Source organism: Hipposideros armiger, unplaced genomic scaffold (genome assembly GCF_001890085.2).
Source record: "Hipposideros armiger isolate ML-2016 unplaced genomic scaffold, ASM189008v1 scaffold_18, whole genome shotgun sequence".
Taxonomy (NCBI): Eukaryota; Metazoa; Chordata; class Mammalia; order Chiroptera; family Hipposideridae; genus Hipposideros; species Hipposideros armiger.
This window is the reverse complement of record NW_017731368.1, coordinates 2541841-2568186: the sequence shown is the minus strand read 5'-3', so window position 1 is coordinate 2568186 and position 26346 is coordinate 2541841. Positions and strand designations below refer to the sequence as shown.

The 26346-nt window shown below is 52.8% G+C and overlaps 1 protein-coding gene across 8 annotated transcripts; it reads left to right on the top strand.

Annotated features, from left to right (window-relative positions):
* Positions 1-225: 225 nt before the first annotated feature.
* Positions 226-26277, top strand: DHX30 (DExH-box helicase 30). Of its 8 annotated transcripts, none has more exons than XM_019632435.1 (24): positions 226-320; positions 2165-2259; positions 2955-3061; positions 3972-4026; positions 7661-7756; positions 8868-8896; positions 14712-14842; positions 15409-15519; positions 18369-18661; positions 19133-19253; positions 19974-20123; positions 21818-21970; positions 22248-23084; positions 23354-23429; positions 23514-23618; positions 23824-23999; positions 24295-24501; positions 24584-24665; positions 24734-24927; positions 25030-25189; positions 25275-25432; positions 25532-25635; positions 25713-25852; positions 25952-26277. In XM_019632435.1, exons 3-24 carry the CDS (start codon positions 3037-3039, stop codon positions 26203-26205), a joined length of 3657 nt encoding a protein of 1218 aa, XP_019487980.1. In that variant the 5' UTR covers positions 226-320; positions 2165-2259; positions 2955-3036; the 3' UTR covers positions 26206-26277. The 8 variants fall into 8 exon arrangements, with proteins under 8 accessions (XP_019487980.1, XP_019488007.1, XP_019488000.1 ...); XM_019632442.1 differs by having other exon boundaries at positions 242-320; positions 2142-2259; XM_019632449.1 differs by lacking the exon at positions 226-320 and adding an exon at positions 2064-2082.
* The last annotated feature ends 69 nt before the right edge of the window (positions 26278-26346 follow it).

Here is a 26346-nt window from a genome sequence, read left to right as displayed (position 1 = left end):
TACGCCCGCTGCGGCCGTCCCCCATTGGGCCCTGCACTGGGGTCTCGCCGCGGGTTGGCCGACCGCCCGCGTGAGCCTCGGCCGACCGCTGTGAGCCCCTGAAGGGGCACCCGCTCGAGACACGCAGAAACTCGGGGCTGAGAACGGGAGGCGGGGCCGGAGGCGCTGGACGGGGAGCGCCCGGGCGGCGGGCGGGACTTCCGCCCCGGGACCCGGAAGGGGCCGCGCCATCGCTGGTGGGAATTGTAGTCCGGCCGTGGTTGGGGGGCCCGCGGCTCATGCGCGGTGCACCGAGGCTTGTTTCACATCTGTAACAACAGGTGAATTGGGCTTTTTATTCTCCCCTTTCGTGCCCCCTTGAGGAGCTTGCCGCAGCCAGGGGTGGTCAGCGCGAGCAGGGGCCCGGGTCCGACCGCCTGCTTGGCGGAGAGTGGGGCGGAGGAGCGGGCGGGCCCGAGGAGCAGGCCGGGCATCCTAGGCCTGCGGGAGAAGCCGGCCGGGCCGATCGTGGGCAGCCAGGCCTCGGCCTGCCGTTGCCATGGAGCTGGGGCGGGGGCGGGGGGCAAACAGGTCCGCTGGGGCCGTCTTGGTAGCCAGAGGCTCCGCGGGGGCCGCGGGAGAGGCAGCTTCATTGGCGCAACAACGCCTCCGCCTTAGGGGATGCTCGGTTTCTCGAGGCAGGGCCTGGAGAAAGTCCCCGGAGTGCCCTGGGACCTTTGTCTGCCCCCCGTGTGGGCTGGACCGTTCGTCTAAAGGGAGGCCTGGTGCAATCTGGCCCCCCTGGTTTGCCCCCCTTTGCACCGACCTTGTCACTTGGGGAGGCCAAGGGGTGAGATGTTCTTTGTTTGCTGGTGGTGCCTTGTCCCATTTCGCAGGGAAGACCTAATGCATGTTGGGTTCTTTGTTTGCAGTGAACTGGAGTCCCAGGGGTCCTTAGAACCCCCAAGCCAGGAGTATGACTTCAGCATGCTGTCTAGCTAGTCCTCTTGTAGCAACATTGGTCATCTTAATTGTGATTTTGCAAGACACAGGTTGTCCCACTTTGCACCCCCAGTCCACAGGGGCTTGCCACACACTGTAGCAGGTGGACCCTGATTGGCCACTTGCAGACTCTCAACCGGTTTTTGGTTGCAACTTACTGGCCAGAGTGAAAAGAGACATTGTCTGATGGTTTCCTTTGCAGATTCTTTGAAGGCAGTAATCCCACTTGTGGTTGTTGACCACATCTTGTACTTTAAATCTTGGAGTTTTGTAGTTTTCAGGAGGAAGGACTCTTTTCCTGATACAATTTTTGGGATTTAGGATAGTGCTCTTTATTTGTGTAGCTGTTTAAAGAACAAGAAATACATCCTTTGCTGCATTTTTGAAAAAAAGCCTGTGTAGGGTATCCCTTTACCTCCAAGAGATATTTGCTCTCCATGTGTTTTAACTTACATAGCTGTGGTCCAAAGTTTATCAGTTGGGCACTTCTTGCCCCTTGCAACTTTTAAAGATGTCACTATAAAGTGTGATTTCAAAGACTGACCCATGGGGCATCTAGGCAATGACATGATATCAAGGGAATTAGAAAAGTAGTGTAGCATAACCAAGGAAAGCTTTGGAACCCAGTCCCTAACAGCAGATTTCCATTCTGCCCTGAGGCAGCTATGGGATCTTGGGCAAGTTGTGTAACCTTCTCTGGAGAAGATAATTCCTACCTCACTGGGTAGTTACATAGACTAAGTGAGATAATATCTATGGAAGTACTCTGCAAACTAAAAATGGTATATTCAATCTCTAGTTGTTATTTCCCCTATCTGGAAGAGCTGCTTTATCTACCTTAGATGGGTTCATGCTATAGTCATGGTGGGAGTAGAATTCAGAACTGCAGTAAGTGGTGCTTTGGGCCTGGAAAAAATGCTCTTAGAACTACAAGCCCTTCTACCATGAGGTCTCTTTCTTGGTATCTTCCAGGTGCTGACGAAGGGCAGCTCACAATTTGATGGGTCTAGAGTGGGTCACGGCAGGTCCTGAAGTGAGGCCAGTGGGTCCAGTGTGTGTGTTTCATGCCACTAACAAAACTTGTTCTTGTTGTCAGAGTTAGTAAGTGAATTTCAATGACCCGGAGCAACTTTCTTTCCCTGTGGGGCCCATGTCTTTAGTGACCCAGGGTTGTACTTCCCAGGAGGAGGCCCAGCCTCGTGATGAGGAATAGCAAGGAGAGAATTCAGCTCCAGTTCAAAAGCCTACAAAATCAGAGACTTTCACTGCTCTTGTAAGGTAAGTGAGCTTGGCCATGCACACAAAGCCGTGCTGGCTCTCATTCTCAGCCCCACTGTAAAGCAAAAGGCATATATTCAATTCGTTTGTGACTATCTTAGATGAAGGGTACCATTTTTAATTAGTCATTATGGAAGCTCTCTGGCCTTGAATCATCCCATAGTGACTCTACTTGGAGTTAAATGGTGTTTCATCATGCAAGAAATCTTGACATAATATTTTACTTATCTCTGAATTATTTAAGAGAAATTCAGAACCATAAAGGTTTCCAACATAATACTGTATTACAAGGAAGGCAGCTTTCCTTTGGATCTCTGTGAAATGTTCTAGAGCTCTGTAAAATATCTTTAAAAGATCCTATCTTGAATATCATACTATATTTTTTAGAATGATACAGGAAAAGAGAGTGTTATATTGATATGCTATATGAGATAGTGTTGGCATGTAGAGGATTGGGGACTTTTTAAAAGCAAAACCAAAAGTCTATTTACAAGCAAATTAACTTATAATTTCTTAGCTAGAAAGTACTGTTTCTCAAATAATCATCACTTAGATGTTTTAGATTTTATAATATTCAGGTTTTCTTTAAAATTAGAATCTCAAATTATACCTTTATTCTTTTATTTTGGATAGAAGGAGTCTACAGAATGTAATTTCTTAAAGTAAATTGAATCATTGTTGATATTGTATTGAAGTTTTCTCTCTGAGCTACCATATCCTATCGGCTGAAATTTCCGGCATCCCTGGGGGAGAGGAGGCCATCAGGGCAGACCTGCTATGGACCTGAAAGATTCGGCCCCAGGTCAGCCCTCCACCCCCCACCATCCCACGATTAAGAGGGACTAACAGTCAGGAGCAGGCGTGTAGGCCCCAGTAGACTCGTAGGAATGTTGGACAGTACCCTGATTTACTAAAGCATTGTGTAGATGTTTTTAAACTGAGGCCACATAATGTTCCTGCACCAACCCCGGAGGACTGCATTGTTAAAAATATCCATGAATCTGCGTGTTTTTTGAAAACAAAATTGTTAAACCAGAGGCGTTACTTGTTTGTGGTTTTTTTGTTTTTTGGTTTTTTTTTTAAAGTCTCTAGGTAGATTCCTCCATTCGGTGTACTAATGAGCAAAATGCACCAAAGTTTTTGGCCAACAGTTGAACTATTAATTTAATATTTGCTATTTATATTAGAGACTCGGCCATGAGAAGCATTTTATCTTGAATCAATATAAATACTGTTAGATACTGTCAGTTGCATCCCATTCTTAGGGGCTTAACTAGGTTTTGTGAAAGGATAGTAAGCCAGTGTGCCCTTAAGGCAGTCATCAGTCCCATTTCCTGATGCCACATGAGAAAAGGGGTCCATGTAGAATTTCGCTTCTTCCTAGAAGTCCCAGGAAAACTGCAAGTATTCTGATGAGGTGGAAATATGTGTCTCTTGTGATAAAATGCATCGCCTTCTGTTTAGCAGGGTCCAGGGAGTTTAGGATACAGAAGAAAGCTCTCAATTAGAAACAAAGACATGTAATTACTCTAGTAATTAGAGTGGAGATGGCCCTTCCGTCCTTAAGACTGGGAGCAGCAGTTGGGGCTCATTAGTGAAGAGCTTCATTTCTCCTGTCTTCTGGACAGTGTTCTCTGTGTTATTGAAGTCTTCGCTTTGGGTTCCTGGACCGGGAACATTAACCATTGCCTCTCGGCCGTCCTTCTTTTTAGGATTCCAGCTTTCCCTCCCAGCCAGAAATGTTCAGCCTGGACTCATTCAGAAAAGGTAAGAACATTAACTGTGCTTCTGACTTCGTGCCCTTTCTCCCTGTGATGGGCAGCTGTGAAGGCTGTGAAAACCCCTCACCAGTGTGTGGTCCTTGGACCCCTTCTCTGGGTGACTTGCCAGAGTTCTTCCTCATGCGTGGTCCCTCATAACCCATGCCACCCCTGACCAGGCTTTGATGTACATTTGCCACCCTTCCCCCCCGGAACGCCCTCTGCCACGTAGTCACTGCTTATTGAAATCCTACGAATTTTTCCAGGCCAGTGTTTTATACCATTTCCTTCCTCCATGAACCTTTTTCGAGTCTGTGAACCAAAGGCAGTCTCTCCTCTCCAACTTGCCTCAGCACCATACCTGTACTTCCTGGTGCTTAGTCTATTCTGAAATAAATGAAATATTGTGCCAGTAGATTGGAGGCTCCCTTCAGCCAGGGCCTATAGTGCTCCTTTATCATCTATAGTACCTAACCTAGCATTTGCACATGGTAGGCCTCCATAAACACTTCTGGAACTGGATTGAGTCATTGTTATATTACTGGTCGTACACGCTGTGGCAAGTCTTGAAATCAGTGCCCTCCAGCAGACGGGGTGAGAGAGTTGCATTAGCAATGGCAGAATTGAGCCCTGGAGGGCTGTAGGGTAGCGTTAGGAGCTGCTTACAGGAAGTAATGTAGCTGGTGAGGACTTCAGGGGCCAGATCCCCGAGAGCTTTGTATGTCTTAGGCACATGCCTTTTCTCCTTTATGGGAATAAAGAGTAAAAGGCTTGTTTCCTGTACTGAAGCTAACCGTGAGGCTCCTGTCTTAGCATATCTTACAAATAAATGAGAACCATAAGCGGCCTTCCATAACCGCTGATTAAAGAGATCCTCCCAGTTGTATCTCCTCTCCAAGTTATGCGCCTAGAGGCCTGGGAAATCTTGGCCAACTGGTACCCTGTGTCACCACCGAATGGGGCCAGGAGGAGGGCTGGATGTACCAGAGCTCATAGCAGCCTCTTCCTGCCTCCTTGTTTGTCTTTAGCCGCCCGATCTGTTTGCATATTACATGAAAAAAATTAATCTCTGTCATCCTGGTTTTGTTGTGGGTTAACTGTGTCTGAAAAAGGCAGCATTGAACTTGAGATAGTGTGAACAGCACATTTTAAGCTGAAAATTAAGTACATTTAATTGCTTTGTGTACCTGCTAATCGGTGGGCTTCGTTGTCCACTTTGTAGAAGTTGGATGGAAACAGGCTCTCTTATGGTGGGAGTGTCTCTGACTTAGGAGCACTGATTTGGTAAATAGATAGAGGCCCAATAAAGTCACGATCCTCCTTTTTCCTGTTACTTAACTTGGCCATGATAGGGAGATGGTACTTGGTAAGAGAATTTGGCGGCAAAATTCCTTTATAGCATTTGTGATTTTACTTCCGAGGCTGGGGATTGATTTGTTTTAGAGATTTTCCATCAAGGGCGACATTGTTAGCACTCAACTTAGTGGGAGGCAGTGCATCATCACTGAGCAAAAGCTTCAGACCCAGGTGCCCGGTTCACATCACAGTACTGCCCCTCGCTCAGGAGGCCTGAGAGGGTGACAGAGCCTCTCTGCCACCATCTTTTCATGATTTAAGTGGGCCAGATCATAGTACCTGCCTCATAGGCTCAGATGGCTTAATACACATAAAGAGCTTAGAACAGGGCCTGACACCTGGTAAACTCACAATCCGTGTTAGTAATTGAGTAGCCTTAGGACTTAATAGTCCTGTTTGGAGCCTTGCCTTCCACACAGGTAAGTGTTGTATTCTTACCAACATCCAGCTCATGCTTGGCGATCTCAGGGAAAACCACTCATCAGAAGGAGTCACTGCCTTGAATATTTTCCTTCAGGCAAACCTATCTTTTCACAGTTTACTGACAATAAGACTGAATGCCCTTTCCTGTCTTCTGAATGCTAGTATCACTTGTGGTTTTCATCATGACCTTGGCAATCGGTCATGTGTGGCCTTGTGACACTTGTATTGTTCAGTAGGACTATTCTTTATCTCTTATGGAGTTTTTATATTATAGTTTTTATATAGTTTCTTTGTTTCTCATGATGAGATTATGAGCTCCCTAGGGTGTCATTACTCTTGAGAGGAAAGGTAATGTGGTATGAGCCTTGGGGTTCCCAAGTCAGACTAGCTGGGGTTCAAATCTGGTACCCACTAACGCTACAAGGTGTTAACTTACCTGATCCTGTTTCCCAGCCCCCATCTTCAGGGATATAGTGAAGATTTGAGATGATGTGGAAAAGCACTTGGTCTGTCCCTAGCGCCTAGTCTTGGGTTGGCAGGTCCTTGATAAATGCGAGTAGCTTGATTTATCTGGGGTGTAGAACCGAGCCGATGTTTTGCTGGAGAGTGACAGACTGGCCTCAGCATGCAGTGTGCTATGTGGCTGCATGATTGAGCAGCTGCTGCACAGGAGACCCTAGGGTGGAGACAGCTGTGTTTCAGAATGCTTCCTGGTACTCAGGGGCTTCCAGTCTCAGTGGGATGGGCCATTTGATGGTTCCAATGGTGCTGGCTACAGCAATTCCCTGTGGCAACCATCTTTCCCATTATGTAATTCAACTGAGCTGCCAACACCCCTCTAATTAGAACAGTTATGTGCCTGGTAAGTGACCTGTTATTGCCTTTGTCAGCATCTTAACATAAGTTTCTTGTCTCTCAGTTGTAATGCCATCGGAATCAGGCCACAAAGAGCAAGCTGAGTCTTTTACAGGGAGCACAAAACTGAAAGACACTGGATCAACAGCAAGAATGTGCAGTTTTTTCCAGCTCCATGGTCAGAAGGGGGCTCAGTGATGTTATGGGATTATAACAACTTTGCCCCAATTACTGAAAATGCTCAATGAGATAATCAGTGATCATCAAATCATTATTCTTTTTTTTTTTTTTTAAATCCAGCATCCCTGGGTATGAGTGGGGACCCTTCTCAAACAGGAACAGAGAGGTTAAGCTGGTCATTTCCAGCCTTAGCTTCACGACAGAGCTGGAATGAGTTCCAAGATAAAATAAACCTTGATCCTAAGCACTGCGTTCCAGAAGACCCTACAGGCATTTCTGTTCTGACACTATATGTATTTTCTGCAAAAATCACAGACCTTTAATATTATGAGAGGGCTTATGGGAGAAATAGAGTTGAGGCCTGGTGGCTGAAGTGGCCCTCTGGGGAACCCACAGCAGATACAGGGACAGCTACCATAAGTGGCAGGCACAAGTGGAAGAACTCTGGAGGTTTACATGGTACTACGGCTTTTTCAGTTTTCAACTCTTGTCCTGTCTCAGTCTCACAACTCAAGACTACAGAGCAGTACATAGGGTGGGTGTTAAACTCGTAGAGGGTGGCTAAGGGAACAGGGAGAGTCTGAGGGCTTTTCTGAAAGCCAAGGAGGGATCGCGGCAAAGCTATCATGCATCATCACGTCTCTGTAAGACAACTGCCTTCTTTCTGTGTGGCATTGGTGACACTTTCTCAGAACCTGTGACTGGTTCCAGATACAGCCCAGCAACCCTGCTGCACAGAGCTCCTCACAGATGCCCTGGGGTGAGTCAGTCCAGGGGTCTGTGAGGGGTGAGAAGATATCACCTTGATGCCTTCTCTCTTTCCCCAGATCGGGCCCAGCACAGGCAGCGTCAGTGCAAACTTCCCCCACCCCGCCTTCCACCCATGTGTGTCAACCCTGCCCCTGGAGGGACCATCTCTCGAGGTAAGCGAGGAGCCTTGCCTCCAGCACCAGCTTGGTCCAGGGTCTCTGGGGAGGTGGGCATCAGCGGGAGCCCAGGTGCCAGGCCCATGGGCCTCTGGAAAGTGAGGAGGCGTGGAGTTAGCAGAGCAGTTGGAGCCCTCAGGGTGAGGTCACTTGGAAAGGTCTGGGCCGTATGTCACGATCCTTGGCCACATGGCTTCAACCCTGTGGTCTCACTGGGCTTCCTCACATGACCAGCAATGGAGCCTAGGCTTAGTCTGAGTGTTCAGCACCAACATGAAGAATCTGCAGGGTTTGGGTCCTCTAGGCCGTCCCTGGCTCAGGTGGCTTAGAAAGTACAGGGGACTTGTAGCAGTGCCAGAGCGGACATCCCCGACTTGGCCCAGTGCCCTCCATCTTGGAGGCTTTAGGGATGCCTGGCAAACCACTTCCTTTTCCCCCAGCACCTCAAAGCACTTTACTGACATTAAAATCTGCCTCTCAGTCCATCTGGCAAGGTAGGCTCCCTTTTGATTGGGGAGAATGTCAGAGCCCTCAGGGGACAGCTCAGCTCAGGTCCCACTGATATCCAGGGATGGGCCCAGTAATAGGACCCAGGGAAGCATTTCTGCCCATGAGCGTCTCCTCTCTTCCCTCAGACTTAGATCTTTTCCAGGTCTGCTAAGACCAGTGCTCCTGGTGGTCTCTTTCTTGTCCTGACAGCTGCCTCTCTCCGCCCCACTGGCTGCCTGTTCACACCCCTCCCCCAGTTGCCTAATGGAAGGACACTATTTTAGGTCATAGAGTCTGTGCCTCATGTGGAGACAGACAGCATGTCCCCTTTAGACTGTCTGTAAAGTGCTTTGAAGGTAAGCACTCAGGAAGGGTGCCGGGAGCACAGAGCACCTCAGTTTCTGCAGCACACGCAGCTGCCATGTTCCCATGCGGTTTACACGTGCACTGCCCTCCTGCTGCAATGGCCCGACTATGGCCAGCAGTATAGAAATGAGTACTTCCAGCCCATCTGACTATTTGACTTAGGTGTTAAAGAAATGCCACCCCCTACCATTGCCAAAACAAGAGTTGATTGCCCTTTTTTTTTCTTTCTTAAAATGCCCTGTAACTCGAAAAGGCTGAACATTAACATTTCCAACATGGCAGGTGAGTGGCTCTGAGAGTGTCAGATGTGCTTTGGCTAAGCTTAAGATGGTTAGTTGGGATAAAGCAGGCGGTACCAGTAGGCAGTGCCTCCTTGAGCACATGCAGAGGAGAAGGTCGCCGCCCTAGGAAGGGGCAGTTACTCCGTGGGGCAGCCCAACAGGCCCCACTCTGTCTTCCTCAGAGGAGTACAGACCCCGAGCCTGATTGTCTCCTCACAGCTGTGCCTCCAGAAGGCACCCATGGGTGTACGTATCTCTGCCTCCTCTCTCTCTCTCTCTCTCTCTCTCTCTCTCTCTCTCTCTTCTCTCCTCCCTCTTCTCTCTCTCTTCTCTCTCTTCTCTCTCTTCTCTCTCTTTCTGAAGCTAGAAAAGGTTCTTGCCTCTGTTTCTTCATCACAGAAGCAACAGACCTCTTAGTCCACATATGACTATGGGACCTTTCTGCCATGTTTTCTGATTCGCTAGGGGCCTTGTTGGTGCCCCTGCCCTTAAGAAGGAAGTATGTGGCAGAAACAGTCTCGCGTTCAAATAGGAAAACAGCACTCAGAAAATTGTGGCCACTTGAATAGGTTACAGTGCCCGTCAGAGTCAGATTTGGAATTGGAAAAAACTATCACCTTCTTTCCCAATCTACCCGCACCCCCTTCCACCCGCCCCTGCCCACTGCCAACCTCTGACTGTGGCCTCTTTTTAAGGTAAACGGTGAATAAGCTAAGAAAATCATCTCTAAGCCTCCCCTGTGAATATTGCCCACCCACTCAGATCTGAGACGCAAAGCACTCAGAGACAGAAAGCAATGTGGGCTAACATTCCCAGCAAGATCCTGGGGGCCATGGGACTGGTCTTTCCTGTCCATTCCCTCATACAGATGTGTCCCTTCCTCTTGGTGTGGTGGTTTACCTTAAGGGCCCTTGTGGCTTACATGTGTGAACAGGAAAGCCATGAGGACACGTAGGGTCGTCAGGGTGGCCACCCCGACCCTGTAGGTCCTTACCTTTCTTGTTGCCGATCGAGTGGACCATTTCTTGCCATTTGGACCATCCATAAAGTAACTATGGTTGAGTATGTTGGCCAACACCCCTGGTTTCTTCAGGTGTAAGTGGTCCCTCTCTCTTTCCTTCCAGAAGTTCTCTGGTCTGCCCAAAGTCTGGACTCTCTTGGGCTTCCTCCTGTTGCTTTTTCCTGGGGCCTCCAAAGTTTCGGGGTCTTTTACAATGTAATTCCATGCTGCTAGATGTTGTTGTTTAGCACGTTTGGTACCAGATGGTGCGCTTGATCCAGAAGTGAGCGGACAGATCTCTGAGCCAGTAACCCTTTCTTTTTTAAGAACTTCCCTTCTTTTTTACAGGCAGAGGAGTCAACACTCCCTCCCTAAAGAATGGAGAGTGGAGGAGAAGGCTTAATGTTGGTGGAAAGGAAGGGGTGCATGCCTGAGCCCCTGTAACTTTCTTCAAGGTCCTCTAAAGCAGAAGTCAGCAAACTTCCTTTAAGGGTCAGAGAGAGTACATAGGCTATGTGGACCATATAGTTTCTTTCGCAGTTACTTAACTCTGCCATTATAGCATGAAAGCAGTAATAGATAATAAAGAGATGAGCATGGCTATATTCCAATAAAACTTTATTTGTAAAAATAGGCTGTGGGCAGATTTGGCCTGCAGGCCATAGTTTGGCAATCCCTGCTCCAGACCAAGGGAGAGAAGATCACAGAACCAAAAGGGTCCCAAGAGCTGGTCTAAGAGTTGTCCTCAATTTACAAGAGGCAGTGAGGTTTGCAGAGGTGAAATGTTTACTCAGAATGACACCAGCTTTTAGAGCCCAGATGAAGTAAAAGAAATAGGAAAAGGGGATAAGGAGCTCCCTGAGAATGAACTAGTTGGTTGGTGGCACTTGATGCTTTATTATTATTAATTTTTTACATAAAATTTCAAACATGTTTGAAATATGTTTTCTAAAATCCAGAAAGTAGTATAATGAACCTCACGTACCTGTCACTCAGCTTGAACAATTGACTCATAGCCAATCCCTCCACTTGGGCCTCTTGGAAGCAGATCCGTGAAACCCCAGCATTTCTACCTTAGCCTGACTCGTGGCTCTCAGAGCAGAGTGCTGCTGTACTGAGGGCTTCCTGAAGCACCATGATGGGCTCAGGTCCTGGGTCTTTCTGTCTAGGCTGTTCTCCAGATTTCAGACACCACAGTTTTCAAAATTTGGCCTCAGCCCCTGCTGCCACTACCAGACTTGGTAAGCTTCTGGAGTCTCTTGAGGACATTTGAGCTGCTAAGAACCCTTGAAAACTAGTCCTGAAGCTGGGTGGATGCCTGAGCTTTTGGCCAATTAAAGTGCCATTTGTCCAAATTTAAAGCCCTTGGAGAATCACGTTCTGCCCCAAGGGTCTTGCCATCCCACTGCGGATGAGCTGGTGGGGGGTTTGGTACAGATGGTGGTGTCCCCTGGTGAGGTCAGATCATTGCAGCCAAGACCGCTTTTACTTTTGCCCCTTTCCTGATAAAAACCCACTAAGGAAATGGAAGAGTGGGAGTTGAAGCCCCATCCTGCCCCGGGTCTGTCTCTAAGGCACCTGTCCCCTGTTAATCTCAGACTTCAGAGAGCAGCGTCTTCTCTAACAGAGCACTCTGCAAAGCCGCCTTCCAAACATTCCCGTCTTATCCTAACCACAGCCATGCCAAATGAGTAGAGCAAGTTTGTCCTAATTTTCCCAGTTGATGACATTGCCCAAGGTTCACAGCTGGTAAGTGATAGAATTGGGACAAAGTAAGCCCAATATTAGCGCTCAAATCCCATGTTCTTGCCCCTGGCCAGTGGTTCTCACAGTGTTGGGAACTTGTTAAATCTGGGAACTTGTCAAAAATGCAGGTTCTCAGGCCCCTACTCCGGACCTAATGAATAAGAAACTCTTGGGGTGACTCCTAGCAATGTTTTAATAAGCTCTCCAAGGGATCACCAGTGTCACATCTAGAGTTTAAAAACAAAACCCTCCCAGTTTACCCCCAACTGTACTGACAACCTTGGACCAAGGCCTCCTTCCAAACAACTGAGACCTTAAGGCCCCCTTGCTGTTATTGTCACTGCCCCAAAATGTGGGTTCAGTCTGACTGGCAGCTGACCCAAAGTCCTGCTCCTGCCATAACAGGCACGGAAGAGGAGCGACCCTGGATAGAACACAGGCATAGTAGTTTGGGAACAATCCCACCTGGTTTTCAAACAAACAAAGAAGCACAGCTCAGGCTCTCACCGCTGGACCAGCTCGGTTCTTGGGCGCAGTGTCCAGGTGGTGTATCTCATCTCCGACGCCAGGGGAAGAAATCTGGTCTGCTTATGGTCAAGAGGTCTTCCCCGTCCTGGCTCCAGATTTTTCTTCAGGTTTACCCTGTACGCCATTCAGTGAGATGGGGTGCCCCCGTTTAGCAGTTCTTTTAACACTGGGAGCTGGAGTGCAAGCCCATTTGCCAGCGCACGTGAGAGGTATTTACGGATGAATACTGAGCTAAGGTCTGCACTATTTCCCAAAATACCTCATTCCCTCTTTCTCCCTCAGATTCAGGTGACGAGTCTGTGGGTTTAGATTTACTGGCGTGTCCACGGGTTGACTAGAGCCTGGGCGCCGGAGGCCCTGGGCTGTGTGAGGCTGCAGCCTGGCGGCTGGGGCCGTCTCGGCTTGGCCCCTGGGTCCGCCCGTCCCGCAGGGGGCGCACGGGCCACCCGTTCCCGCCCTTCTGCTCTGTCCCTGCCCGGCTCCGGGACCGCGGGGGCCGGCGGGAGCGCGATGGCGGCCGCCAGGAGGTTCATGGTGCTGGCTGCCGGCGTCTCTCCGCGCCTGCGGCCACCTGGTCCCCGCGCTGCCGGGCGACAGGGACGCTCGCGCGGCTTCTCATCAGGCTGTGCCCGCTCCGACCGCAACAAGGAGGCCGCCGAGGCCGAGGCGGGGGTGGCCCCCTGCGGGCCCGAGGAAGCCGACAGGAGCGTGGTGAACGGTGAGGGCAGCGGCCGGGCCGGGACGCCCTTGATCCTGGGGATGGCAGAGCTAGGGGCGCCAACCGGGGTCGGGCCCGCCAGGCTGGGCCCGGTCTCCGATCGAGACCACTATTCGCCGGCGGGTCGCAGCCCTGCTGTTCTAAAGCATAGTGTAGTACAGGCCCCCACGGATCCCGAGCACGGAGGTTCTGGGACTGCGCGCCTGCACCTAGCAAGAACAGGTGAGAGGTGCGGGACCGAGAGAGAAAGAGAGAGAGAGAAAAAAAAACAGGTAAACGTCGCCCTTCTGCCCGGATGGGTGGTCAAGCGTTAGAGCATCAACCCTTTCCCACGTTCTCACCAGTGTGCAAAAAAGCCCAAAATACACCTGGGACTTCAAGATCTCAAACAGAGACAGAGTGATGGCTCAGGTGGATCCCAGAGGTGTGCCTACTGGAAAGTGCAGGTAATGAAGTTGGTGGGAGCATCCCTGCCCATCAGGGATGGATGGAGAGCGCTGGCCTCTGCCTGCCGGCCCTATAGAATTGGAGGAGGCACCAGCACAGGTCTGTTTATACCTGTGAGTCTAGTGGGCCACTTAAAGTCGGGTCCTTGGGACTCAAACCCTTTTGAGTCCACTTAGATAGTACTCTTTGTTGACTGCTTGATTCTTAGTTGCTTTACAAGTTATCATTTAGAGGAAGCCAAAGCCAGATAGAATCCTCCCTCTTGACCAGTTGGCACAAGAGTCTGCCCTAAGGAAGCAGTCTCAGCCCAGACAGCAGGGTTACATCAGAACTCCTGGAGGAGCTTTTTCCAAGCACAGAACCTTCCCCACCATCACCACAATTCTCAAGCGCCTTGCAGGGATCAGGTGTCTGTCCAGTGCTGTGAACAAGTTCCCCGGGTGATTTATGACTGATTTGTGCAGGTGCACATGTGTGTACATATATCCCTACAAAGTTCCTTTTTGGAGCTGGTTTAAAGTTGACTAAAGTGAGTGGAGAATGAAAAGGCCTCCCATCTCCTCTGTTGGTCTCTGACCATGCGTTTCTTGAAGGGCTACTCTGGTGCTTTAGGGCCCTTCTGTTTTTAGCTGCTCCCAGCAGGCTGCTTCTTCATGGTCTGGCCAAGCCCTGTGTCTGGCACAAGCTGCCTCTGGGTGGACATCTCACTCATTTGTGCTCTGGGATTGATCCAAGTAAAAAAAGTGAGGTACCTCTCATGATATCTGCTGTGTCCTGCCACCACATGACTCCAGTGAACTTGGGGAAGGAATAGCTCACACCTGTGTCTCAGCTATGGCGGTCTCTAATCAGTGTCCCTACGCATAATCTGACTAGGGAGACCTTTTGTAGGGTGCTGAGGACAGTAGAGAGCTGGAACCTGGTATTTAGACCTTGGGGCCAATCCTTTTTGTGTGTCTTTCGTTTTAGGAGGGGCCTTGCATTGTCTTAATCTCCAGTTTGTGTGATAGATTTCTATTTTGTTTCTTTGTTTAGTGCTGCCTTCTAGACATCAGAATAGGGTGTTTGTTGCCATCTTGGCTCCTGTAGCTGGCGTATTAAATCAGGAGCTTGGTAGGGAAGAGGATGCTGGCTGGTTCCTTCCATGGCGTGTAGGTCATTGGCCGTTCTCCTTCAGGAGATGGTGGTGCAAGTGGGTCTGGCCCCACTCTCACTTGTAAATCCTGAAGCCATTCCGCTCTCCTTTTCTAAGATGCTCCTGGGTGGTTTGGGGTCACGAGCCAACATCTTCTGTATCCTGCCCAGGGATGTCCTGATACACATCCCATGGAGTTTTTAAAAGAAAAAGAAATAATGCTTTTGTTCTTATTTTCTTAGCTTCTAGGGACCTATTAAAAGAATTTCCACAGCCCAAAAACCTTCTCAACAGTGTGATTGGAAGAGCCCTTGGCATCTCACATGCAAAAGACAAACTGGTCTACGTGCACACAAATGGACCGAAGAAAAAGGTAACTCCACTACTGGAGGGGGACGTCTGGCTGCCTTTTTCTCCTTCAGATCTCTTGGTCAAGGAGGACATTTCTGAATTAAAAATGGTCAGCAGAGAATCTTAGTACAAAATTAGGTTTGAAGAAGAGCCTGGTTTAGGGAAAGGGAAGCCAGGGCTGGTGAGGTGAGGGCTTCTCATCTTGTGTAATACAGTCCCCCATCGACTAACTGGCACTGCAGAGGGTTAGAGCTGACTGGGAATTCCTGCTCCAACAGCCTTGTTGGTCCTGGGACCCACTGAAATGTGCAGGCAAACCATTCTGAATGAAGATTTTTAACATTAATGATGGGTTCCACCTTGCCCTCTGGCCAGAACATGGCACTTTGAAGAAGAACAACTTGGCGGTGGGGCGAATGGCTTGAGGATGGGAGAATTAGAGCCTTACAAGGAGTCAGTGATGGGGTGGAGCTCTGTCCTGCACTGCCGCTGTGAGGTCCACGGCTTTGCTGTTGCGTCTCCATGGGCTGTGCAACAGCTTTGCAGTCTGGCGGGGCAAGGATCCTGATTCTGTCTTCTCTTCCTCAGAAAGTCACCCTCCACATAAAGTGGCCCAAGAGTGTGGAGGTAGAAGGCTATGGCAGCAAGAAGATTGACGCTGAGCGCCAGGCTGCGGCTGCGGCCTGCCAGCTGTTCAAGGTGACCCTCCCCTAGCAAAAGCCATGCAGACCTCCCTCCTGGGACACTCCTTGCCCCTTGCTCTGATGGCCTTTCAGGTGGAGGTTGACAGGGTGTTCAACCACTCACCTGTCCTGAGCCCTTCCCGCCTCGTGATTCCTTTCTTGCTGTTCAGCCAACAAGGGAATAGAGGTTTTTCCTCCCACTGTAGTTACCTACTTGCCGAGGTCTCAGAAACGACAGAGAAGAACCCCTTTGTGAAGAACACTCCCTACATACAGCACTGTGGATGAACGTCCATTTGGGTTTCTGTCTGTCTTTTCCCATTATTTCAGCGGGGGGAGGGAGGGGTCCCTGGAGCCAGACGTCCTCTTTTACTTGTAATAGAAGCATGGTGGTCGCTTTTCTCACTTCCCAGTGCTTGGACACGGTTGCTTTCAGGTTTTTGGTGTCCAAGCATTTGTCGACCGTCAGCGTTGCTTGCCAACCTTTCTCTCCATTCCTCGTGGACTGTGCCAACCTTGACTCTTCCTTAGGGTCCTAGGTCTTCACCTCTGCTCTGACAAGGACAAACCTGTCAGCTTCTCTCCCGCTTATGGGCTCCAGGCCCTCCCCGTACCTGCTCCTCCCTGCCTCTGAGGAGGGCAGTCTCCTGCTGTCTCGGGCCCCCCACCACTCTTCTCTTCCCTGTTCCCTCTCTGTGTCTCCTCCCCATCTCCTCCCACCTTTTTATTTACTTTGCAGATCCTTCTTCTGATTCTTTTCTGTATGCTTCAGAAGGACGTCAGTGTGCTCTCTGATCCTTCCCTTGGCCCTGCGTCCACCGCACACAGCTTTCCCCACTGTGCTTCGTGTGTTCTCCGCTCCCGTGTTGGCGGTCGCTGGTGTATCTCCGCATCCACCCAGTGGGACGTGTAGCAGCTGATTGTTGACTGACGGGAACAACGCTTGGCCAAGCCCTTAGCCTCTTGGTCCTCGCTCTGCTAGAATGTTCTGTGGCTTTGGCACTGCCAGGCATCCCTTCCTCAGCCCCTGGATTCCACCTGCTTCTCCTTCCCTCTGGGGCTCTCCAGGCCCTCGTCCTCTCCCACCCTCTGTAAACATCTCTGTCTCTACCCCTTATCCCTGGGGAAATCCTGTTGTCAAGGCTCAGCCACCCTCTGTGTGTTTAATGTCTCAGAAATCTCTGTCTCCCATAGAGTTCAGGGGTTCTCAGCTAGGGGTAGGTGTCCCCCAGTGGACATTTAACAATGGAGACATTTTTGGTGGCCACAACTGGAGGGAATAGTACTAGCTTGAAGCCAGGGATGCTTCTTAATGTCCTAGAGGCACAAAAAAGAATGAGCTGGCCCAAATGTCAGTAGTGCCGAGTCACTAGAGCGGGAGAAATTGTTCCCTACCTAGACGTCTGAAGGCCCTTTAAACCCAGCCCGTGTGCATACGTCCTGATTACATTCCTCCCCAGCTCTTCCCCTTCTCTGTCTGTTTTTATGTTTAATTGTGGTAAAAGACACATAGTACAGAATTTACCATCTTAACCATTTAGAAGTAATGTTAAGTATAGTCATGTTGTTGTGCAAACCCATCTCCAGGACTTTTTCATCTTTGCAAAACTGAAACTCTGTCCCCATTAAACAGTAACTCCCCATTCTCTCTCCCCCCAGCCCCTGACACCACTATTCTACTTCCTGTTTCTGTATATTTGACTAAGAAACTCACATAAATGGAATCATACAATATTTGTCTTCTTGTGACTGGCTGTTTCACTCAGCGTAATGTCTTCAGGGTTCATCTATGTTGTAACGTGTCAGGATTTCACTCCTTTTAAGGCTGAATAATAATATCCCATTGTGTGCGTGGACCACATTTTGTTTATCCATCCTTCCATCGATGGATACTTGGGTTGTTCTGCCTTTCTGCTGTTGTGAACAGTGCTGCTATGGCCACTGTCACGTGGCCCTAATGTCAGAAACCTGCTTGACGCGCCCACTGCCACTGTCACGTGGCCATGTCTTGCCTGTGTTGCCTTTACCACTCCTGGCTTGAATTCCCGAACGGATACTTCAGTCATGCTCTGCTCCTTGTTCTTCTAGCTTCTCACTTTTTTGTTCCTTAGAACCTGGTCGTCTGCAGCTCTGTTCCGCCTCTTAGACTCTGAGCTTCCTGAGGGCAGGAACCAGGGGTTGTCTGTCCTGCCGATGCTCGGGGTGGCCGGCCTGTTGCTTTGCACATGCCAGAGAGTTGGCAAATGTTCTGTTTCGTACTATCTCTAGGAAACATAAAGCTACAATATGTTTTAAACTAATATTTTTGTATAAGTGGCTTTAAAAACATTGCAGGTTATTTCTAGAATATGTTCCCAGCATCGGATTCTTTTTTGTTTCCTGAGGGAAGTACCTCATGCACGTCACCCTAGTTTTGGTCCTGTTCAGTGATGCTGGCGCTCCCTCACATTCCTTATTGCTTTGGGGAGCGGTGTCCGCTGAGCTTTCCCGTGGAGCATAGGCTGCTTGTGTTAGAGGTATATCTGTTTCATAGGGAGGGTTACGTGTATCCTAATTGCTATACTCACTGAGGCTTCTTAAATCACTTGGAGAGTCTCCGCCTCCCAGTGCCCTGTGGGGTTTTTGGGTTGTCTGTTTTTTGTCTTTTGTCTAATAGGTGTAAGAATTTACCTTGTCATTTTCATCTGCCAAAGCTAGACATTTTTAGCATTCTCTCTGTGGCCAGTTCTGACGAGGGGCTGAGGCAGGTAGACAGGCGAAAAAGCGTGACTCCCGCATGACGGACTTACAGTGTAACTGGGCACATTCCAGGCAGGCTGAGGTGTGAGGGTGGTGTAGACCCTCACAACGCCACTTTCCCCCCAGGGCTGGGGTCTGCTGGGTCCCCGGAATGAGCTGTTTGATGCAGCCAAATACCGCGTGCTAGCCGACCGCTTTGGCTCTCCGGCTGACAGCTGGTGGCGCCCAGAACCCACCATGCCACCCACTTCCTGGCGGCAGCTGAATCCCGAGAGCATCCGGCCAGGGGGCCCTGGGGGCCTATCCCGCTCCTTGGGCCGAGAGGAAGAGGAAGATGAGGAGGAAGAGCTAGAAGAGGGGACCATCGATGTCACTGACTTCCTGTCCATGACCCAGCAGGACCCCCACACCCCGCTCAGGTACAGCGAGGGGCGGGGTGCAGGGGGAGCTGGCCGCACTGTGACGTGGGAGTGGGGCGATGCTCCCTCGAGCCTTCTCTGAGACTGGAGGGCCCTTGCCCCACATCTCCCCGTGCGCCCCATTACTCACCAGTCCATCTGCCCGTTCTCGGGGGAGAGCCAGCTGTGGTCTTGTACCGTGTGGCTGGGCTTTGGCAAAACAGCAGCGTGTACACTTGGGTCCCTCAGAGGCCCAGCAACCACTCTGCCTTCCCCCTTCCCTCATGTGTTTGGGGGAACTGAGGGAGCGTCAGGCATGCTGCGTGTCAGAGGGTTGCCGGCCAAGCAGAGATGCCCAGTCGGCCGTCTTTTTCGGGCCTCCTGGCTGCCTGCTGTAATAACTCAGTGTCTGCCCCCTGGGTCTCAGAGCCTGCGGTAAAATTGGCCCGGAAAAAGATAGAGCTTTTTCACCTAAACTTTTGGTCCTCCCAGGGGGGGTTCCCTTGAAATGACAGACGATGACAGTGCTATTAGGGCTCTGACCCAGTTTCCGCTTCCCAAGAACCTTCTGGCCAAGGTGATTCAGATAGCGACGTCGTCCTCCACAGCTAAGGTGAGTTGGTCTCCTTGAAAGCGCATGTGGGTGGGAGCTGGCTCGGTTGTGTCTGGTTTTCCCCAAGACCAGGTAGGAGGGAAACTACAGGTGTATGGCAGGGTCGAGGTCGCCTGTTCGCCCAGCCCACACCTAGGCCAGCTGGGGTGGGGATTCCTGCAGAGTGGAGCAGTGAAGACAGAATGGAAGTCAAACTACAGGAGCACAGGGAGTGGGCTGGGGAGTGTGGGAGTGGAAGACCCATATCTGTTCAGGCGTGGCGGACAGGGAGGGAGGGGTTGGGGTGTGGGCAGCTGTGTCGCTGAAGCGTGAATTTCATCTTTGCTGCCCACTGAAGGCTCTGGTTAAGCAGATATTCTCTCTGGGTGCGGACCTTGTTGCTTCCCCAGGATGTGCCTGGTTTTTAACACACAGCTGCCAGCACAGCTGTTTGCCTTGAAGGTGCTGAGAGGACAGTAGATTAGGAGGGCAGGTAGTGCCATTGCCGGGACACCGTCCTCGGCTGTGACTCACAGCACAGGAGAAGCTAGTTCAGGTGCCAGGAGTGGGGGCTTGTATCTCTTCTGTGTGACTGTACAGTGGCACTTGTCATGTGGCTGGTGTTTGGCACATGCTGAGCTGGGAGTTAATTCCATCTCCGGGTTCCCTGGCGTTCTGAGAATGCCGCAGATGTGGTCACTGTCTGCCTTCTCACAACCACCTCTCTTGCCTTCCCTATAGAACCTCATGCAGTTCCATACTGTGGGCACCAAGACCAAGCTGTCCACCCTCACCCTGCTCTGGCCCTGCCCCATGACCTTTGTTGCCAAAGGGCGCCGCAAAGCAGAGGCTGAGAATAAGGCGGCAGCCTTGGCCTGCAAGAAACTGAAGGTGAGTCCAGGAGGATCCCTGGTATGAAGCGTGAGCTGTCTCGGTGCTCCCTACTACCCTTGGCAAATGGGTCCACGTTTTTAGGAAGTGAAAGCCACCGTACCAGGCTTTGGCCTGGCCAAGGAAGTACCTGGGGTCCAAGCCTTGCTTGGCAGGCTATGGCTGCTGTCTCCAGGACTTGCCACAGTCCCTCTGGAAGGGCTTGGCTTGTGACCTCAGCCTTCTCAGCACTGTGGGCAGGACCTGGGTGAAGCTAGCAGGAGACACGCTCATTGAGGATGGTGAAAACCTGGAGAGATGGCGCTCGTGTTGAGTGGAAGGCTCGGTGTCTAGAAAGATCTTGAAAACCTGGACTTTGTGGCCAAAACGAGTAATGAGACATTTATCCAGGATGAACTGATGAGGCAAAGCATGGCAAGGCGAAGGCAGTGGCCTGCAGCCAGCAGTTCCCTCAAAGGGACATTGGCAGTCAGCAGATGCCCCAGCAGTGGGAGTTAGCCTTGTCATAACTGCCTGAGAAGTCAGTGATTTGAACCCACGTCTAGAGGTTTACTTTGCAGAACAAGAGGCTCAAGGCCCTGCCTTACTCTGAGCGGTGCATGTTTGGCACTGTGAACCTGATTTTAGATACAGCTGATGGTGAGAGCTAATGAGAGCCTGGAGAACAGAAGAGGAACAGGGATGGGTAGGTGGTGACAGAAGAGGAAATGGATGTATTACCACTGACTCGGGCAGAACTAGGGCTCACTGGGAGAACTTGGAGGGGGTCTGAATTTAGCTTGACTGGCACAAGCAGCTCCGGGAGTCCTGTCTTGGGAAGCAGCCCTAAGCCGGCAGCGACTGGCGGGTTGGCTGCCGGGCAGAGCGGCTGCCAGTAAACTCTTGCCATCCTGGGAAAGGCGGAAGCCTCGCCTGCAGCAACTGGCTGTGTTGGCACCTCCTGTTGTCCAGGGACTAGATCCCTGTCCTCGAGGTTTGCCATGAGGCCAGAGGAAGGACGCTGGTCCCTGCAGGGGTGAACTTGAAGGAAGGAGTGTTTGATCTGGGCTTCAGAGGGCGATTAGAATTCAGACATTACAGGTGATAGGGACATAAGACTACACTTTACTGAGGTGTTATCTCTGGTGAGGTGGCTTTGGGCATGTAGGAAGTAGGATGCAGTGGTTCCCTTCCAGTGGCTTATTTTATTGAGCCACATAAATAGGAACGCTATGTCCGTTTGTATGATGGGGTCACAGATGGAACAGGCGCCATGCAGACAGGAGGCGGGTGGGCTTCAGTGAGGCAGCGGAGGCAGAGGGAGCCTGTGCGCTGTGTCAGAGGGTCGCTAAGGGCCTGGCCCACCTGCCTTACAGGTTCGTGTTGGCAATTTGTGGAGGTGAGATGGGCTGTTTTGGGGGCTCCAGTTGCTGTAGGAAGCTTCTCAGGGGCACACCCATCCCTGGTCAGGTTTGAGGCTGTTCTGCTCGAACACGTCAGGCTTTGCTTTTCTTACATTAGTTTTAACTAGTTTTCTTTTTTTGGTGGAGATTTACATTTTCCTGGTTCCTCATTTCTCCGTCCTGCGTCATGTCAGCCAAAACCCAAAATCTTAGGAAAGCAGTTGCTTTGCACAACTTCCCACTGGAGCTCCTAACCTGCCTGGGCCACTTCTTGGGAGGCGGGCAGACCGAGCCGTGTGTGTCCCCCCACAGAGCCTGGGCCTGGTGGACCGGAACAACGAGCCACTCACCCACGCCATGTATAATCTGGCCTCCCTGCGTGAGCTTGGAGAGACCCAGCGCCGGCCGTGCACCATCCAGCTGCCTGAGCCCATCCTCCGCAAGATAGAGACCTTTCTGAACCAGGTAAGAGGAGCCTTCCCATCCCTGCCTCCATTTCTCCAGACTGCAACAGGAGTAGTAACTCTCCGTTCCCCCACTGAGGATGGAGCCTGGGAAAGCCCTTGCCCCGAGCAGCCCAGCTTTGCCCACGAGGGTCCCAGGGTGCAGTCATGGACTGTCATCTGCCCAGGGGGTTGGGCCACAACGTGACCCAGTGAGTCACGTGGAGAGGAGCTGGGTGCAAATGAGGAGGAAGGTGTCTCTTTCACCGTTTTGCTTGCTTCTCCTGTCCCCCACCCAGTACCCCGTGGACAGTTCCTGGATCTCCCCAGAGCTCCGGCTGCAGAGCGATGACATCTTACCTTTGGGAAAGGACTCCGGGCCCCTGAGTGACCCCATTACAGGCAAACCCTACGTGCCCCTGTCAGAGGCAGAGGAGGTGCGTCTGAGCCAGAACCTGCTGGAGCTGTGGCGGCGGCGAGGGCCTGTCTGGCAGGAGGTCCCGCAGCTGCCTGTGGACCCGCATCGGGACACCATCCTCAATGCCATTGAGCAGCACCCGGTGGTGGTCATCTCTGGGGACACGGGCTGTGGGAAGACCACGCGCATCCCCCAGCTGCTGCTGGAGCGCTATGTGACCGAGGGCCGAGGCGCCAGCTGCAACGTCATCATCACGCAGCCGCGCCGCATCTCGGCCGTGTCCGTGGCCCAGCGGGTCAGCCATGAGCTGGGACCCTCCATGCGCCGGAATGTGGGCTTCCAGGTGCGCCTGGAGAGCAAGCCCCCGGCCCGGGGCGGGGCCCTGCTCTTCTGCACGGTGGGCATCCTGCTGCGCAAGCTGCAGGGCAACCCCAGCCTGGAGGGCGTGAGCCACGTAGTCGTGGACGAGGTGCATGAGCGGGACGTGAACACGGACTTCCTGCTGATTCTGCTCAAGGGTCTGCAGCGGCTCAACCCGGCCCTGCGGCTGGTGCTCATGAGCGCCACAGGCGACAACGAGCGCTTCTCCCGCTATTTCGGTGGCTGCCCTGTCATCAAGGTGCCCGGCTTCATGTATCCTGTCAAGGAGCACTACCTGGAGGACATCCTGGCCAAGCTGGGCAAGCATCAGTACCCGCACCGGCACCGGCACCACGAGGTGAGGACGCGCTCACCCCTTTCCTCCCAAGGCTCCTGGCCTTGACCCCGTGGCTGCCCTTCCCTGTCCCTGTGGCATGGTGGCCTGGGGCGAGGTACCCTCCCCAAGCCTTGGTTTTCTCACAGAAACAGGAATGATCGGGCCTGTGGCAGGGGTGTGGTGAGGGTTGCAGGTGACATGTTAGGTTCCTCGGACTCAGTCACGGCGGCCTGTCCTGTACATGACCCCTCACCCTGGGGCTGTGACTGGCCTCTCTTTCCCCACCCCAGTCTGAGGACGAATGTGCACTGGATTTAGACCTCGTCACTGACCTGGTTCTGCACATCGATGCCCGCGGGGAGCCAGGTGGGTGCCTCCCCCACGCGTGCCCGCCCTGACCCCGACCCCAGGTGCCCAGAGCCACGCTCATACCTGCAGCTGCCTCTACAGGTGGGATCCTCTGCTTCCTGCCTGGCTGGCAAGAGATCAAAGGAGTGCAGCAGCGGCTGCAGGAGGCCCTGGGTGTTCACGAGAGCAAGTACCTCATCCTGCCAGGTGAGCCCGTGCGCAGGGCCTCACAGCACCCACACGCCCACATGCTCTCGGCCTGAGGACCGACCCAAACGGGACTCATGGGGCCTGGGTGCTGGCTTTGCAGCCTTTCCTGGGCATATTGACCTGGGCCTCACTTTCGGGAAAATGGGATCAAACGGGAGACTGCGGCTGGAGCATGACCATAGCTGTGCTTGCTGTCCTCCAGTGCACTCCAACGTCCCTATGATGGACCAGAAGGCCATATTTCAGCAGCCACCAGCCGGGGTGCGCAAGATTGTCTTGGCCACCAATATCGCCGAGACCTCCATCACAGTCAATGACATTGTGCACGTGGTAGACAGCGGTCTGCACAAGGAGGAGCGCTATGACCTGAAGACCAAGGTGGCCCCATCTCCTGGGCCCCGCAGCCCCCAGGGGAAGAACTCCCAGTTCCGAGGTCACCCCCATCTCCTGGGCCCCGCAGCCCCCAGGGGAAGAACTCCCAGTTCCTAGGTGGCGCCTGTCCCAGATCGGCCTTGGACCTGCCATGTGTGTCTGGAGGCCACACTTTTGGGGTCTCAGTGTCCTTGTTGGTGTGGGGCTGTTGAGGGGTTAAGTGAGGTGACGGCCAGGCATGGGGGAGCACTGAGGAAGTCCTGTGGCATCTGTGTCACTGCTCTCCTGCCACCTCCCCCAGGTGTCCTGCCTGGAGACAGTGTGGGTGTCACGAGCCAATGTGATCCAACGCCGGGGCCGGGCAGGCCGCTGCCAGTCAGGCTTTGCCTACCACCTGTTCCCACGGAGCCGGCTGGAGAAAATGGTCCCTTTCCAAGTGCCAGAGATCCTGCGCACACCCCTCGAGAACCTGGTGCTGCAGGCCAAGATCCACATGCCAGAGAAAACGGTGCGGCAGGAGCACGGTGGGCAGGCCGGCAGGCCTTGGGGTGGCAGGTGAGACGCAGGCTCACGGGGCTGTTTCACTGCAGGCAGTGGAGTTCCTCTCAAAAGCTGTGGACAGTCCGAACATTAAGGCTGTGGATGAGGCCGTGATCTTGCTCCAGGAGATTGGTGAGTGGCGGGGCTGGGGCCCGCTGGAGTGGCTCTCAAGGGCGTGCCTGACCGCTGGGCTGTTGCAGGGGTGCTGGACCAGCGGGAGTACCTGACCACCCTGGGGCAGCGCCTGGCCCACATCTCCACCGACCCCCGGCTGGCCAAGGCCATAGTGCTGGCCGCCATCTTCCGTTGTCTGCACCCGCTGCTGGTGGTCGTCTCCTGCCTCACCCGGGACCCCTTCAGCAGCAGCCTGCAGAACCGAGCGGAGGTGGACAAGGTCAGACCAGTCCCTGCCTGTGGCCCGTTGGCGCTCCCCTGCAGCCCTCCACCACCTTCTGTTCTGAGGTGGCCGCTTCTAGCCCGTCCCCAACTCCCCTAGGTGAAGGCACTGTTGAGCCATGACAGCGGCAGTGACCACCTGGCCTTTGTGCGGGCCGTGGCCGGCTGGGAGGAGGTGCTGCGCTGGCAGGACCGCAGCTCCCGGGAAAACTACCTGGAGGAGAACCTGCTCTACGCGCCCAGCCTGCGCTTCATCCACGGTCAGCAGGCCCCACGCACATCTCGAGCCCCTCGCCCTCCCAGCCACCCTGAGGTCCTGGGTTCACCCTGACTTTGCCTCCCCAGGACTCATCAAGCAGTTCTCCGAGAACATTTATGAGGCTTTCCTGGTGGGGAAGCCCTCGGACTGCACACTGGCCTCAGCCCAGTGCAACGAGTACAGTGAGGAGGAGGAGCTGGTGAAGGGTGTGCTGATGGCGGGTCTCTACCCCAACCTCATCCAGGTACTGCCTCGAGGGGTGGGGGTGGGGGGTGATGGCCGCAGCCTCCTCCCGACCCCAGGGCCTTGCTCAGCCCACCCATCTTGTCCTCCATCTCTGCAGGTGAGGCAGGGCAAGGTGACCCGGCAGGGCAAGTTCAAGCCCAACAGTGTCACATACAGGACCAAATCAGGCAACATCTTGCTGCACAAATCGACCATTAACAGGTGGGGCTGCACGCAGGCCGGGTGGGACAGCTAGGATGGGCCAGAAGAGTGGCCTCACCCAGCCCTTTATTCCCCAGGGAGGCCACCCGGCTACGGAGCCGGTGGCTGACGTATTTCATGGCTGTCAAGTCCAATGGCAGCGTCTTCGTGCGGGACTCGTCCCAGGTGCACCCGCTGGCTGTGCTGCTACTGACTGACGGGGATGTCCACGTCCGTGGTGGGTGCCGCGTGCCTCCCACCCCACGGCTGTGCCCGGCTGGCTGTCTTCAGGGCTTGGCCTCACCGTGGCTCCCCACCATCTTCTCCTTTCCCGCAGATGATGGGCGCCGGGCCACCATCTCACTGAGCGACAGCGACCTGCTGAGGCTGGAGGGTGACTCGCGCACGGTGCGGCTGCTGCGGGAGCTGCGCCGGGCCCTGGGCCGCATGGTGGAGCGCAGCCTGCGCAGCGAGCTGGCCGCACTGCCACTCCCAGTGCAGCAGGAGCATGGGCGGCTGCTGGCCCTGCTGGCCGAGCTGCTGCGGGGACCCTGTGGCAGCTTTGACGTGCGCAAGTCGGCTGACGACTGAGCCCTGGGCCGCTGGGGCTGTGTACAGAGTGCAAATGTTTATTTAAAATAAAGTTCTATTTATCCCTTGTGAGCATTGCTATCCTCCGGGGGCTCCTCTCGGGCCTCGGCACCCTGGGCTGTGGGCCACGGTCCCCAAATG